The sequence below is a fragment of the Trichosurus vulpecula genome, chromosome 8 (assembly GCF_011100635.1).
Source record: "Trichosurus vulpecula isolate mTriVul1 chromosome 8, mTriVul1.pri, whole genome shotgun sequence".
NCBI lineage: Eukaryota > Metazoa > Chordata > Mammalia > Diprotodontia > Phalangeridae > Trichosurus > Trichosurus vulpecula.
This window is the reverse complement of record NC_050580.1, coordinates 1,238,191-1,253,136: the sequence shown is the minus strand read 5'-3', so window position 1 is coordinate 1,253,136 and position 14,946 is coordinate 1,238,191. Positions and strand designations below refer to the sequence as shown.

The window sequence follows — 14,946 nt, the reverse complement described above, 5'->3', positions numbered from 1 at the left end:
GAGCATCCCTGGAGCCGGGAGTGGGGGAGGAAGCTCAGGCAGGACAGTCCCCCGATCCTCCCCTCCCCTGATTTCAGAGCTCCAGGTGGGCAAGGGGCAGACAGTGAGAGGCCTCACCATTGAGCTCCGGGTGTCCAATGACACGGTCTTTTCTAGGTGAGGGCCCTCCTCCCCCAACCACCCACTTCCTGAGTGTCTCCAGGAGGCCAGGACACCAGTCTGCATCCAGGGATGCCACGAACATCTTTCAAGTGCGGGTAGTTGCCGGTGTCAGAGAGCACGGCCTCCCTCAACCTGAGATGCTAGCTGGAGCTGGGGGCTGGGGGCTAGAAACTACACACTAAGCAGTCTCCGGGTCCGCTGCCCTGCTGGGGCACCGGGGCTCTCTAGGGCAGGAGGGATGAGCCCCGTCTCTTTCCGGGTGGCAGCTTTGGAAGGATACTAGCGAGGAGCCAGAGAGAACTCCAGAGGGAGCCTGGAGAGGGGGGTCAGGGGGTTGCGGGTAAACGCGGGAAGGGGTATGGGGTGCCGGTGGGGCCAAAATGTGTCAATCATCGGACCTCAAAGCCCTCGGTCTCCCTTTGCAGACCCAAGCAGACAGGAGGAAGAATGCGGCATGTGGAGAGGGGGCAGGGAACCACCCCATCAATGAGCCCAGGGATCCAGGAGCGGGGCTGGGAGGTGGAGATGGAGTAACAGGGAGGGGGGACGGTGAGAGACTCTGGGGCTGGGGGAAGAGGCGGATGACCGACGGGTGGGGAGACACAGATACAGGCTCAAAGAGATGGAGGGGAGGTCCGAGGGACCTGACCACCGGAAAAAGGGAGACTAGTAGGAGGGCCCCTAGAAAGAGTGCCTGGGCTCCCAGCTCTGCCCTGATCCTCTGGACTTAGCCCAAGGAGGGTCCTGACTAGGACTGGACGCGACGGGCCCAAAGAACTTGTGGGAGGCGGTCCACCTTCACCCTGATTTCACATGGGCTGAATTCTCCCAGCGCAGGGCCCCCTCAGACCAGGATCCTCGGGTATGAGGGTAGAGCTGGCGCCCACAGAGGTGCAGGAGAGAGGGGTTTCTAGGGTGGCTAAGACTGCCAGCTGCCAAGGGTGAGGGAGCCCAGCCCATACTTGCCCTCTGCCGGGCCTCCGAGAAGGGCTCTCGGGGCAGTCCCTCTTTCTCTGTGGTTCTGTCTGGGTCTCCCTGACTCTGCGCTCTTGCATGGGGGGATTTCTGCCTGCTGGCTGCCTTGCTGCCTGCCTATCTCCTTGTTCTCGACTGTGTTCTTGTCTCTGTTTTATCCTCTTCGATTTCTGTCTCTGTTTCTGACTCTGGTCGGGTTTTGGAGGGTCCCAGAACGGCACCCGTTGGGGTGGAGCCCAGGTCGCAGGAGCGGTCGGGCTCTAGGGGTCCACGCTATCCTGCTCGCGTTCTGGGCGCCCGCATCAGTTGGGGAGAGGTGGCGACTAGCGAAGGAACTGTCCTGAACCCAAGAAACTGCAGCCACCCCTTTGCCCGGCACCCCCGCCCCGACCGTCCAACAGACAGTAAGGAGCCGTCAGGCGGTTTCATAACTTATTCTGTAAAAAATATATACATCCCACATACATTTCGGCTGTACAGTACGCGCCACGTTTCACCAGCCACGCACGACAGACAAGTCGCCCACTGACGGGGTTGGCGACACACGAGCCTGCTGAGGACGTCGGGGGAGGGACCAGGCGGGGAAGGGGCGGCCGGGCCAGTCCCGGGGGGCCAGGAGGGCAAGGGGAGGCCGGGCCAGTCCCGGGGGGCCAGGAGGGAAAGGGGCGGCCGGGCTAGTCCTGGGGGGCCAGGAGAGCAAGGGGCGGCTGCCCAATATCTGGGACGGCCCGGGGCCTCAGCTCTCCCAGAGCCCGCGCCCTCCGAAGCGCGGCTCACAAAGCGTCAGAGCTGTTGCTGCACGGGCTGACCAGCGCCAAGTTTGTGGATTTGTGCTTTTTCAATAAGCGCGTGATTTTCTCGTCGTCCGAGTTGGGGTCCAGGGGCTTATTGTATTCGTCATCTTCCTCGTTGTCCGAGCTCTCCTTCAGCTTTTCGGTCTCCGAGTCGTGTTTCTTTTTGGCCGACGCCATCTCGGCTGCGTGCCGCTTCCGCCACTTGGTCCGCCGGTTCTGGAACCACACCTGGGCCGAGACACGAGGACATGTGGGTGGGGGCCAGGGGAAGTCTGGAGGATTGGGAGGGGGGGAGGTGTGGGGAGACCGAGACCCTGTGTGCCGCCCCTACACACACAGACAGGCACAAGCACACATACACACAGGTACAGGCGCGCACGCACACGTACGCACACACACACGTGAGCACACATTTCCAGTCCCTTTTCCCACACCCATGCTTGGAGGTTCTATTGCCACCACCTCGCAAACTAGTCCTTGCTCAGGGTTTTCTGCTCAAGGGAAGTTCCAACTCCGTGGCCATTGAAAGGCGCTCCCCCTTCCTCCCCGGGGCCCAATCCTATTTTCTAACTGCCGTGCTAAATTCTCCCCCCATTCACCAACACTTTGGGCAAGCCCTGCAGGCCCCGGCCCCATTTCTCAGCGACCTTGGCGGGGAAGGAGTATCTCTTGGTCACAAAATAGCTCGGGCGCACACAGAGGCCAACAGACAGTATCTTGGGACCGAGGCATCAGGGCCAAAAGCTGGAAAGGGAGCGCTCATTGAGCCAGCCGCACTGAAACCTTATTTGATCCCATGGGCATTTCAGAGTTCTTTTGAAAACAAAATTTAAGAAGGGGTGAGGAGGGGAGTAATGGCAAGATGGAAAAGAAAAGATCAGGAAAAGGGATTTCTCCCTGATCTCCTATCTGAACCCCAGAGAACCCCTAGGCCCAAGAAAACCCGCTTCGGCCGGCCTTCAGGGCCTTTGAGGTTAGCACTGAGAAAAGGCGAAAATCGCTTTTCTGCTCCCGGCTCCCTCCCCTCCCCAATTATTGCCGAAATCAATGAAATGAAAGTAGGGCTTCCAGGGCTAAGGGACCTCCTCTGCTCCACTGGAAGTGCCGGCGTGGGGGGCAGGAGGAAAGCGGGCCGCCACACTAGGGCCGAAGTGGGCCGCCAATTGACGTTTCGGTGGGCACCGCTGGGGAATGTGTGTTTGGAGAAATAAAGCCTACTGTTCTCGACAAAAAAAAAAGGAGAGAAAGAGCGTCCTGTAAATGCGAACAGAAAGAAAGTCTTGAAAGGGCTTTATATGATCAGTCGGTCGGTTACTCAGTCAACTAGCATTTGTCGCATTTGTCGCGAGCCTGGTGTGCTAAGCGCTGGGCTAAGTCCTGGGCATAATGTACGCACGCAGACATGACGTGTACAGTTAAAAGTGTATTCTCAGAGAAATAAAGAGCCCAGCAGGCCATAGGGTAGCCAGAGTTAAAAGTTCCTATGGTAGAAATGCAAACATTCATGTTCTTGGAGAATGGACTACAATCCGCTATATAATTTAAATATGGACAAGCCAATATGTTCTCAGAGAAAAAGACCTAACGTGTGAGAGAGACAGAGACCAGAGACAGACAGAAAAGAGACAGAGAGGGAATACTTTAAATGTGAACATTTATGGTTTTGGAGAAATGGACTATGTAGCCCAAAATCTACACTCATGAATAATCTAATTTTAATGTGGACAGGCAAGTATGTTCTCAGAGAAATAGAACCGAGGGAGACAGAGACAGAGACGCGGAGAGACAGAGATAAGAAACAGAAAAAAAGAGCATATTTTAAATGTGAACATTTATGTTCTTGGAGAAATAGACCACAATCACTAAATCTACACTCATGAATAATATAATTTAAATGCGTATAGGCAAGCATTTTTCTCAGGAAAAAACAAAGCCAAACAAACTAAAATCTAATGTATGTGAGAGAGACAGATACTGAAAGATAGAGAGGGAGATAGAGACATGCAGTGAGCGAGAGAGCATATAAATACGAACATGTATGTTCTTGGAGAAACGAACCACAATCCAGTAAACGCACATGCATACATAATTTAATGTAAACGTGGACAGGAAAGTATATTCTCAGAGAAACAGAGGCAAAGATCACTCTTTAAAGGCCAACGGGAATGTCTGTTCTTAGAGAAGTCCGTCCCGTGTTATACATAACCACAGCCTTACACACAGACGGCATACACTTGACACGGGAGCAGGAAGTATATTCTGGAACAAATGGCCCCAGTAATACACATGCACAGACAGGAAGGCGATTCTCTGAGAAATGGACCTGAATATGATCTCCACTTAAACACATGCAATTAAAATGTGTATCGAGAAGCTGGTTCTCAAGAAAATGCAGTCCAATATTAGACTCACCCAGAGAGAGAATTGGAAAATATGCTCTAAATGCAGACAGGGAAGTATGCTTTTACAGAAATAGATCCCAGTGTTACACGCGCAGACACACACACACACACACACACACACACACACACACACACCCCACAATTTGAATGATAGGAAAGTTTTCTTTTAACTTCATGAAATTGATATGTGTTAAATGTACACACAGTGAGACCTGTTTTAACATAATTTAATGAAAATGTGAACTTGGATGCGCTTGTACCAGTGGAGTCCCTAGTCTGACTTCCACTCGATTCCCCACTCAACAGATCCCTCCGGAAGGGACCATTTCCTTTCCGGATTTCAGGGACAACGCTAGCCGGCCAAGCGCCTGTTTGTAGCTTTTTCAGGGTTTCTGTGAGGCCGGCGCAGATCCAGAAAGTAATACTCTTTGCCCAAGGTAAAAGCGCCGCATCTTGGTCAGTTGTCTTTTGTCTCTCCCCAACCTCGGTGGAGGCCTGGACTCCCAACCTTGTGGCTACACCCACAGACAAATGTAAATGTGGAGAGGAAAGTCAGCGGCCTTGCCTCAATGGAGCCTGGTGTGACCGAAACACACTGACACCAATTTAAAAGTCATATTGGAGAAAGGATTCCAATTTATATAGAAAGTACGTGTGAATTGGCGTCCAATAGGGCGAACATCACTCGTGTGATAATACACGCTGGCACATACAGACGTAGCATGGTTTTACCGTGCTTAGGAAAGTAGATTCTTGGAGAAAGCTCTCCTAACGCCCCCGCACCCTCCGCGCTTATTTGGAGTGACGCGCGCACACACATACATACAGGTACACATATACACATGCATACATCTTGAGAGTCCGCTCCCCACACCTTGCTGAAGCTCCGTTTATACTTGAGACAAAGAGTCCAGCTTTTGGGGCAGCCCTCAGACTCGATGCCCTAGAAGCGCGCCAGTGGCCCTTCAGCGATCCACGTTCGTGTCCCAGGGCAGCCCAGGAAATCGTACAACCCCCTGGATTCGTGGCTTTACGCTACACATGGACACCTCATATGCTCATATGAACTGTTTGCTGAGAGCCAGCAAACGAATCTCCCCATCTCCAGGCGACGATCACTGCCTGGTCCCTTCGGTCTCCCCAACTCCGAACCCTTCCCCGGCCATGCCGCCCGCGGCGCCCCCAAGCCCTGGCTCACCTTCACTTGGCTTTCGGTCATGCCCAGCGAGTACGCGAGCCTCGCTCTCTCGGGGCCTGCCAGGTACTTGGTCTGCTCAAAGGTCTTCTCCAGGGCAAAGATCTGCTGGCCCGAGAAGGTGGGCCGCGAATGCTTCTTTTTGCCGTCCTTGTCCAGCGCCAAGCCACCCTGAGCTGCGGGGAGGGGCGACAAGACCACAGTGGGTCCCAGGGCTTTAACCTGGCACAGCCCCTCTCCCTCCAAGCCCTCTGCCAGGACTCGGACCCGGGTCAGAATGGCAGCGGTCAGAACGCCCGCCCTCCTGCCAGCCTAGCTGGAGGCCTGCCGGGAGGAGCCAGAGAGCTGGGACAGCCCGGCAGGCAAGCGGGTGGACCGACTGGGACTTCTGGAGCTAGCCGGGCTGGGGCGGCCGTGGAAGGAACTACCGACCTCCCGCTTCCCGGGCCCTACCCCCAGACACACAAGTACATGCACATTCACATAGAGGCACTCGGGACACACACTCCCCAGTGCTCAGCTTTGCCCTCCCCGCTGTCACCGGCCATAATCGGTTGGCCCGCCGACCGAGTCGGTAGCGGGCGCCGGGCTGGGCTCCTATGGCCCACCGAGCAGACATACTTGCTCCCTCCCTTCACAAGGGAGGACCGCCGGGCAAAGACTCCAAAGGAGTCGGACGGCATCCTCTGCGGAGGGCCGGGCACATATTGATTCCTGTGACACTGAAGAAACATGGCATTGGATGGAGACTCCAAGCAACCCCAAGTTCCGACTTCTCAGTGAATGTGTGCGTGTGTGTGCATGTGAACCTGAAAAGTGCCTGGAACTTCCTAAAGTACTGCCTCCACCTACAAGGATCCCGGTGGGTAGGGAGTAACCTCTTCCACCAAAGGGAAAACTGAGTTTGAGAGGGTCCCTAAGCTTCAAGCCCTCGGGCCGTGCCCTGGGGCGCACTGCGAGGGGCTGAGCTCCGGCTGGATCCCGCTTGGACCGCCTTTCTTCCCGTCCCCCTTCCTGTCCCCACTTTCCATAAACCCTCTCCCCTCCCCGGCAGGCTGCACTTACTAGGGCAAGCGATCCGCGGGTCCCTCCACGGGGATCCCTGCATCACTCCGGGCCAGAAGATAGGAGGACGGCCGGGAAGTTCTGCTAGGGGCTTTGGGTACCTGGAGACAGCGGCTGCGGCGGCCGCAGCGGGGTTGAAATACATGCCGGCCGACGTAGCGAGCCCACCGATCCTCGGCAGGCCGCCCAGAAGGTTGCTGCTGGCGCCCACGGGCCGGCCCAGAATGTCACTGATGCCGTGCGGAGTGCCGAGGGGCATCTGGGCGTTCAGGCCGCTCAGGGCGGGAGCCTTGAAAGTGGAAGGGTTCTGCAAAGCGTAAGGAAATAGGGAAGTCTTCATCTCGGCCATGTTATGGAGAGCAGCCAGAGGCGTGCTGCTCAGCACGAAGGCGCTCTGGCGGGGGTTGGCATCCATGGGCCCCACAGCTAACATTGGTCACCATCAATGGCGAAGGAGCGGGCCCAGAGGCGCCCCTGCCCGGCCGCCGGGCCACCTGCCCCCTCGAGCCGCCGCCTGGTCTGAGCTGGACCGGCCTAGATGCCGAATGCCCTGGGGGGAAGGAGGGTTCTACTGTAGCATAGACCCGCGGCGCCCCAAGTGTCCACGGCAAAAGGTCAGCTGCTAGCAGAGTCCAGAACACGCAGTGTTCACGAGAGGCAGCAGACAACGAGATCAGACTGACGCGCAGCTGGCCAGATGAGTGGACAGACGGACCGATGGATAAACGGCCTGTTTGCGAAGCTCCGAGCAGTGGGCTTGGCCAAGCCCCGCCGACCGTCCCTACCTGCCAGGCGCCCGGGCAAATCCAACAGCAGAGCCGGGAAGCAAGCAAAGGGGCGAGGAGCGCAGGGCCCAGCAGGCGGCCAGGAGGTCCGCTGTGGGGGACGTGGGGGGGCGGGGTGGCGGCCGCAGAGACAGAGCCAGATGCAGCGAAAAAGAGAAGGGAGGCCAGACTCCAGGGAGGCTCCGAGCGGTGTCCGCGAGCTCCCTCCCTGCCCAGCTCCCTCTACTCCTGCAGCGGTGCCTTCTGGCTTCCCCGCGTCCCTGCCTGTCTCACTGCCTCCCGGCCCGCCCGGCTGCTTGGAGCTGAGCGTCGCGCGCCACTGGAGGCGCTGATAACCGCCCAGCCACCTGCGCGGCGCGCTCCCTGATTGGCCAGGCTTTGGCCGGGGCCGGCACCCATTGGCCGAGGAGCCAGGCCGGCGCCCACTTTGCATGAGCGTCACGGGCAGGGCCCCTCCACGAGGTGCGACGGGGCGGGCTGGCAGCCAGGTGCCCCAGCCCTGGCCGTAGTAAATTCGGCCACTGATGGAGAGCAGCGCAGCTCTATCCCTGCCGGGCCTGGCCGTTTAGCGGGGCTGATGCTATACGGGGAACCCGGAACCACGTCGACAGCGTCTTGGCTCAATTTGGGAGCTGGCCGATTTTAGAGCCAAGAGTGGAAAGCTCGGGGACCCAGCAGATTCCAGAAAGCAAAATGCCCATCTGGCCAGGGTGAAGAGGACCTGGGGGGATGGAGACACAGGGGCAGAGGCGCCGAGGGTGGAGCAGAGGGATCAAGAGAGGGAAAGACACCGAGCAGGACCCGGGGCATAGGCCATGAGAAACAGGGGAAATGGGCCACATGGGCATAAAAATGCGACACAGTGGAACACAAGGAGCAGGGGCCACTGAAGGAAGACAATACAAGGCCGCGAGCCAAGTCGTGGATCTCCTTCTACTGAAGGAAAAGGTCCAATGATCCTGGGAGATGGATGCTGAGATGCTACTACAGGTGGCGGAGAGCGGTTCGGTGAGCCAGGCTAAGGCAGGCGGGGACAGGTTACTGGGCCCCTGACCTCCACCCAGGAGGAGGAGCAGAAGCTGGCACCGTCTGCGCTGACCCTGCAGCCGCTGGTTGCTTGGCTTTGGACCATCCCAGGGTGTCTTCTCCTGAGTTTCTCAGAGGGCTGGGCCCAACGAAACAACGAATGAAGATGTCTCTCTGGGGCACCTGGAATGTGCGGGGTTTCCTGTTTTTCTCAGAAAACCTGAGCTCTGGTGGCCAGGGCGCCCCTCGCTCGCGGGGAAGCCTGACAAGGCTGCTAAGGCGGTCAGAACTGGGATCCGACCCTCACCTGCCACACACGCCTGCCCAAGCAGACCCTGAGCCTTGGGCGCCTACGGCCGACTAGGCCTGGGTTTGCAAAGTGGATGCCAGGCCTGGAGAAAGATAGTTCCTGCCTGATGCCGATCTGTCAGTCTCTCGGTCCAGATGTGGGAGACCCTTGGGCTCGAGGTGTTGTCCGCCCCTTTACCCTCCCCGAAGATAATGGGGAGCCTGCCTTGAGGAAGGTAAAGGGCCTCCCGCGCATTGGAGTAGGGGCCCGGAATTTCCCGGAAGGAGCCCTAGCAGTCGCTAGGGTCCCGCAGCTTGGGTCTCCGCAGAAGTTCTTAAGAAGCCACCCCAACACCCCGAGGACCCCGGGCCCTGTGGTATCAGTCTGAGCTGACTAGGACCAGAGGGAAGTGTTCGCCCCAAACATCTGGAGACAGTGGTGGAAGGGAGGGAAGAAAGGGGACACAAACCGGGCCAAGGAAGAGAGAGGTAGGTGGGGGGAGTGCAGAGAGCGCAGGCCATGGTAGAGGCCCTTCTCAGAGCAGAGGCCGAGTTATGAGGAACTGAAGGACAAGCCAATTAATCCTAGACGCATTTCAGCGCCTACTGGGGACCAGGAGCTGCAGTAGAGATACAGAAAGAATAGGAACAGGGGCAGTAGGTCGGGAGCTCGAACCCTACAGTGGATGGGGGAGCCACCGGCAGTCTACTATCAATAGATATGTATTAAGCGCCTGCTACGTGCCAGGCACAGTGCTTAACGACCAGCCGGTTTGTCCCTCCAGCTGTGGAATGGCTTAGAAGTGTGGGGGGGGGGGCGCTCACTCTCTCCTTTGGTTGGTTTAGGGCCCGTGGACCAGCAACTTCAATCCTGCTGAGCAACTCCCTGCACCCTCCAGCCCTTCAGGCTTCCCCTCCCTAACCCTGCCACCCCGCAGTGGGCCCAGGCGCCCTCCCGACAGTCTCTTCCCTCCGACCAAGCTGGTGAAACTAATAAAGGTGGGAAAGTCGGGAGAAGAAACCATGGCTGAATTTGGGAGCTTTGCCTGTAGCTGGTATGACTGGCTCCATGTCTTTCACCCTAGCCACTGCCCACACTGCTGAATGTCGTATACATACATATATATATATATATATATATATATATATATATATATATATACACACACACACATATATATACATATACGTGCGTGCATGTATGTGTGTGTGCATGTATGTGTGTATGTATGTGTCGTGTAGATATGTTAACGAAGTTTAACACTACACCAAGACTTTTGGGACACCTCTCTGTGTGCTCCGAATGCATATATGGGTATATGTGTATATGTGTGCATGTATGTATGTGTATGTATATTTGTGTGCGTGTATGTATGTATATAATTTATATTGACACACAAAGAGAGAGACAGAAACAGAGAATGAGCGGGCCAAAGGAAGAGAACAAGTTAGGGACCGAATGATCTGTGTGGTTGTGTGTTGGGAGTGGAGTGTGGGCTTTCCAGATCCTGATACATTGATACTCCCTGCCCCCCAGCCTTCCGAGGGTGGGATGGAGCCGGGCTGGGACCGGACAATGAGGAAGGGACCCGCGGAAAGGACTTCGGGTATTGGCCAACAAAGTAGGTTCTTTCAGGTGTACAGGAAGGGCTGTCTGGCCTGGGAGTTGAAAACAAGGTGGGAATATTTCTCCTCGACGCTGCGCCTTCTCCCCAAAGGGAGCCGTCAGGGATGGAGGCCAGCTTACTTCCCTGCTTCCGAGTTATCTTGAAACGCGCCCAATTGTTCCAGCCTGCGGGGTGGAATACTGAGGAAGCAGGAGTTTCGGGGTCCGGAGGTGGGATGGAGGATGGAAGGTGGATGGAAGGTGGATGGAAGGCTCCCTATGTCATTTGATTGCGGAGGGCTGCGGCTGGGAGGCGCGATGGGGTGACCGAACGGGGTCTGCCCCAGGGTTTAACAGAGCTCCTCCTGGTGCAGAGCATACCCGCAGCTTGTGTGCGGGCCTGAGCCTGTGGGTTGTGACTGAACGAGTTTGGGAATGCCTTTGGGTGGGGGGCGCCCCTGAGTGGGTAGCTTTGTATACCTGGCTATGCCGAAGTTCCGGGGATGTCTGTACTTGTGGGTGTTCACGTGTGCCCGGGGCCGCTGCCACGAGTGCAGGGGCCTCGCCGCTCCTTCGCAAAGCAGCTTCTAGGCTGGGGCACAGTTCCGTGGCGGCTGCAGAGAGCTGTCCAGACGTGTGTATGCCTCCGTGTGGGCGCGCTTCATTTGAGCGCTGGATGCAAACGGGGGACGGATGGGATTATCTGGGAGATCCCGAGTTGCTGGCCCAGGGTGCTGATGAGGCCCGGACCTCTAGTCCCCTAGGGCAGAGTGCCTGGCTGCAGCCCTCCGAGCTACGGAAAATCAGTGCAAGTCCGGGGCGCCCTTCTCTGCCCTCCAGCACTTAGCCAAGCTCCTGGCACTTAGTGGGCTCTCAATAATTGTTTATTGCCTGACTGACTGGGAGTACGGATGGCCCAGGCAGATCTCTTCCCCACTCTCCACCCCCACCCTCAATGCACAGAGCGCATTGAGACGAACGGCTCTTGGAGCTGTTGACGCTTGGTGGGATCCTCTAGGGATTGGGGGCGCTGCAGCTCTGGGCTTCGCTGGAACAGAGGATGTGTGCAAGGTGCCCAGCTGATTGCTGCAGAATTCAGCCTGGAGCTGACTTTGCAGCCAAAAAGCGAAAGAGGAGCACTGAGTTTGGCCTTCGCCTCGGAGTCAGTGGGTTTCTCCTAGGTTGGCTGTGGGTTCAGGGTCTGCAGTGTGGAATGTGAGGAGCAGGGCTTGTGGGGAGAGGTTGGAGGTGCTTTCAGATACCCTTGCAGCCCCTGTCTCTCTCTCCCGCAACCCTCTCTCCCTCCCTCCCTTCCTCCCTGTCCCAGAGTCATTTGTGCTTATTGGAGGGGCTTGTTGAGAGAGGCCTCGAACCCCGCCTCTGACTGGCTGCTCCAGTTAGCGCTTCCAACCTGCGCGTGCGCGTACACACCACACACACACACACACACACACACACACACACACACACACACACACCCCACAAACGCGCGGTCACAAGCACACACACGGGCACACACATTGCCATGCACATGCATGGGCACTTCCTCGCCCACCTCCAGAGGGACTGGCAGGAGCCACTTCTTCGAAGGCTGGGAGGGTGGGGAACAGCTAGGAGAGACCGAGCCCTTCAGGTGCTGACCTCAGGGTGGATGGAATGACATGCCCGAAGGGTTTTACCTAACTCCATGTAAGGCTCAGTTGTTTCTAGCAGATGACAGGCCTCCCTGTTGTTAGCTCAATCTAAGTGCTCCCACACTGCCTACACTCCATGTCCAGTCTGACCATCCCCGATTTTCGTGACGGAGCCCCCTCCCTCTGGCCGCCCGCCTCCCTCCAGTCTCCTTCTCTGCTTTTTCCTTCTCCGTTGTCTCTTGCCTTTCACCTTCTAGGAGAGAGGTCCTTGAGGACAGGGACTGGCTTTTTGCTGATGTAGCACCAGCACTAAGCTCACTCACTGCCTGGTACACAGTAAGCGATTACTATGTGCTTGTTATCCTTGTCGTCTGTACATCCAGGCACAGGCACCCATTCACCTGGGGGGGGGGGTCCTTGAAAAATAGCGCTGGCCTTTCCTCTGGAGGCCACTGGGGGGAAGGAGGAGGAAGCACCTGAAGGGAAGATCCTAGTCTTCTCCCTGCCTCGCAGGCAGCAAAATATTATTCCCAAGTCACTGTGACCCCTGGAAATGGAGCTTTGTCCATTGAAAAGCCACTCCCTACCTTTGTGTCGGTCTCTCTGTTGTCTATCTGTCTGTATGTCTCTCTCCTGTCTGTATAAACCACCCTCCACCCCCAGGCCCTCCAGAGGCCTAGGTGGGTACAGCAGGGAGCTCAAGGCAGGCCCTGTGGCCACCCTGGCCTCCTGGGGTCCATGTGTCCTCATCATCCGAGTTCACAATCTATCAAGGAAGCTTTCTGGAGGAAAAGGCTCATCTTCTGTCTCCTAGCCCTTGGCCTGACCATCCAGCATTCTCCGGGTTATTCCTCCATAAAGTGTCCATGGGAATGCGAGTTTTTCATTATCTTCATTGTTATTGTTACTAGACAACCTCCCAGGACAAGGAAGCAAACTCAAGTATCCAGAGCAGGACCCATCGGCATTCCCTCAACCCTTCTCCTCCTCCAGATTTATTTTGTATGATTTCCAATAAGTCATCCAGAGTTTCTTTCTTCCATCTATCCTTCCTTTTTTGCTTTTGCATTTAAAAAAAAAACACTTTATTTCTATCTTCTGTGGGTAAAAGAACAGTATCAGTAAAGGAGCTTTATTCAATTCAGCAAGTATTCATTAATCATCTTTATGTTAATAGCACTGACCTCTCAGGGTTCTTTTGAGGATCAAATGAGATATTTGTAAAGGGCTTAGCACAGTGCTGGGCACATAGTAGGTGCTACGTAAATGCTTGTTCCCCTCTCCCCATTCCTCCTTTTTTATGTGTTAGGCATTGAAAATATATAGTTAGGACATAGACACTGCTTTCTTTCTTTTTGAAAATAGTATTTTATTTTTTCCAATTACATGTAAAGATATGTACATTTTTTAACATTCATTTTAAAAAATTTTGACTTCCAAATTTCTCCCTCCCACTCCCCCCACAAAAAAAAACAGTAGCAATTCAACGTAGGTTATATGTGTGCAACTGTGTAGACGTATTTCCATATTGGTCATGTTGTGAGGGAAGAAACAGACCAAAAGGGGAAAAATAGAAAAATAAAGAAGGTGAAAATAATCTGCTTCTATCTGCCTTCAGACTACGCTGGTTCTTTCTCTGGATGTGGACAGCATTTTCCATCATGAGCTCTTTGGGATTGTATTAGATCATTGCATTGCTGGAGAGAGCTAAGTTATTCACAGTGCGTAATTGCACAATGTCATTTTTACTGTGTACAATGTTATCCTGGTTCTGCTTCCTTCGCTTTGTATCAGTTCATGTAAGTCTTTCCAGGTTTTTCTGCAATCCACCTGCTCACCATTTCTTATAGAACAATAGTATTCCATTGCATTCATATATCACAACTTGTTCAGTCATTCCCCAATTGACAGATATACCCTGAATTTCCAATTCTTTGCCAGCACAAAAAGATCTGCCATAAGTATCTTTGTACCTGTAGATCCTTTCCCCCTTTTTTTATCTCTTTGGGATACAGACCTAGTAATGGTATTTCTGGATCAAAGGGTTTGATTGCCCTTTGGGTATAGTTCCAAATTTCTCTCCAGAACGGTTGATCAGTTCACAACTCCACCAACAGTGCATCAGTGTCCCAATTTTCCCACACCCCCCTCCAACATTTATCATTTACCTTTTCTGTCATATTAGTCAATCTGATAGGTGTGAGGTGGTACCTCAGAGTTGTTTTAACGTGCATTTCTCTAGCCAATAGTGATTAAGAGCATTTTTTTCATATGACCATGGATAGCTTTATTTTTTTGTTTGAAAATTACCTGTTCATATCCTTTAACTGCTTGTCAATTGGGGGAAAGTCACCCAGATTTTCAGCCTTGGAGCCAACTTTGACGCTTCTGTCTCCCAAGATTAATTCAACTACTGCTAGGGGCCAGGTGCTATGCTAGGCATTGGGGATACGAAGTAAGAAGTGAACTAGTCACTTCTCTCAAGGAGCTTCTAGTTACTCAGAAGAGACAACACATACACATAAACATACAACATAAACATACAACACATACCAAACATACAACCTTGAACAAGGTGATTTGTTGGGGACAGCACCAGACACTAGGAGGGTCAGAAAAGGGCTTGTATACAAGGCAGCTTGTGAGCTGACTGTGGAAGGAAACGTGTACCTACAACAGGTGATGATCAGGAGGGAGGGCATTCGAGGCATAGGGGACGATCAGTGCCAACTCAGGGAAATGGTTCACAGCTACAGGGTCGACTGGTAATGAATGTGAAGGGGAATCTTGGATGTGATCAGTTTGGAAATGTTTGTTTGGATAAGGTTGTGAAAGTCTTTAAAAGCCAGACAAAGGAGATTGTAGTTGGTTCTCAAGGTAGTCAGGAGCTATTAGAGTTTATTGAGCAGGGTAGTGAAGTAGTCTGACCTGGGCTTTAGGGCAGTCACTTTGGTAGCTATGTGGACTGGAATGGGAAGGGACTGGGGATAGCAGCTAAGTAGGAAATTCTTGCA

General features: G+C 54.4%; 1 protein-coding gene across 1 annotated transcript; it reads right to left on the bottom strand.

Moving 5' to 3' along the window:
- Nucleotides 1-1,910: 1,910 nt before the first annotated feature.
- NKX6-2 (NK6 homeobox 2) lies at nucleotides 1,911-12,672 on the bottom strand. Its single transcript, XM_036737305.1, has 4 exons — nucleotides 12,653-12,672; nucleotides 6,594-6,985; nucleotides 5,532-5,704; nucleotides 1,911-2,159 (listed from the first exon to the last, which is right to left on the bottom strand). The coding sequence occupies exons 1-4, from the start codon at nucleotides 12,670-12,672 to the stop codon at nucleotides 1,911-1,913; spliced, it is 834 nt and encodes a 277-aa protein (XP_036593200.1).
- Between the last annotated feature and the right edge of the window lie 2,274 nt (nucleotides 12,673-14,946).

Bases quoted from the DNA above. Each gene is read 5' to 3' on its own strand.
- NKX6-2 (XM_036737305.1), bottom strand. From the start codon at position 12,672: ATGGACCCCAGGAGGCCAGG. The intron at 6,986-12,652 runs GTGGCCACAGGG...CCCCCGCCAGAG, and splicing joins ATGGACCCCAGGAGGCCAGG to CGCCTTCGTGCTGAGCAGCA. The intron at 2,160-5,531 runs GTGAGCCAGGGC...GTCTCGGCCCAG, and splicing joins TGACCGAAAGCCAAGTGAAG to GTGTGGTTCCAGAACCGGCG.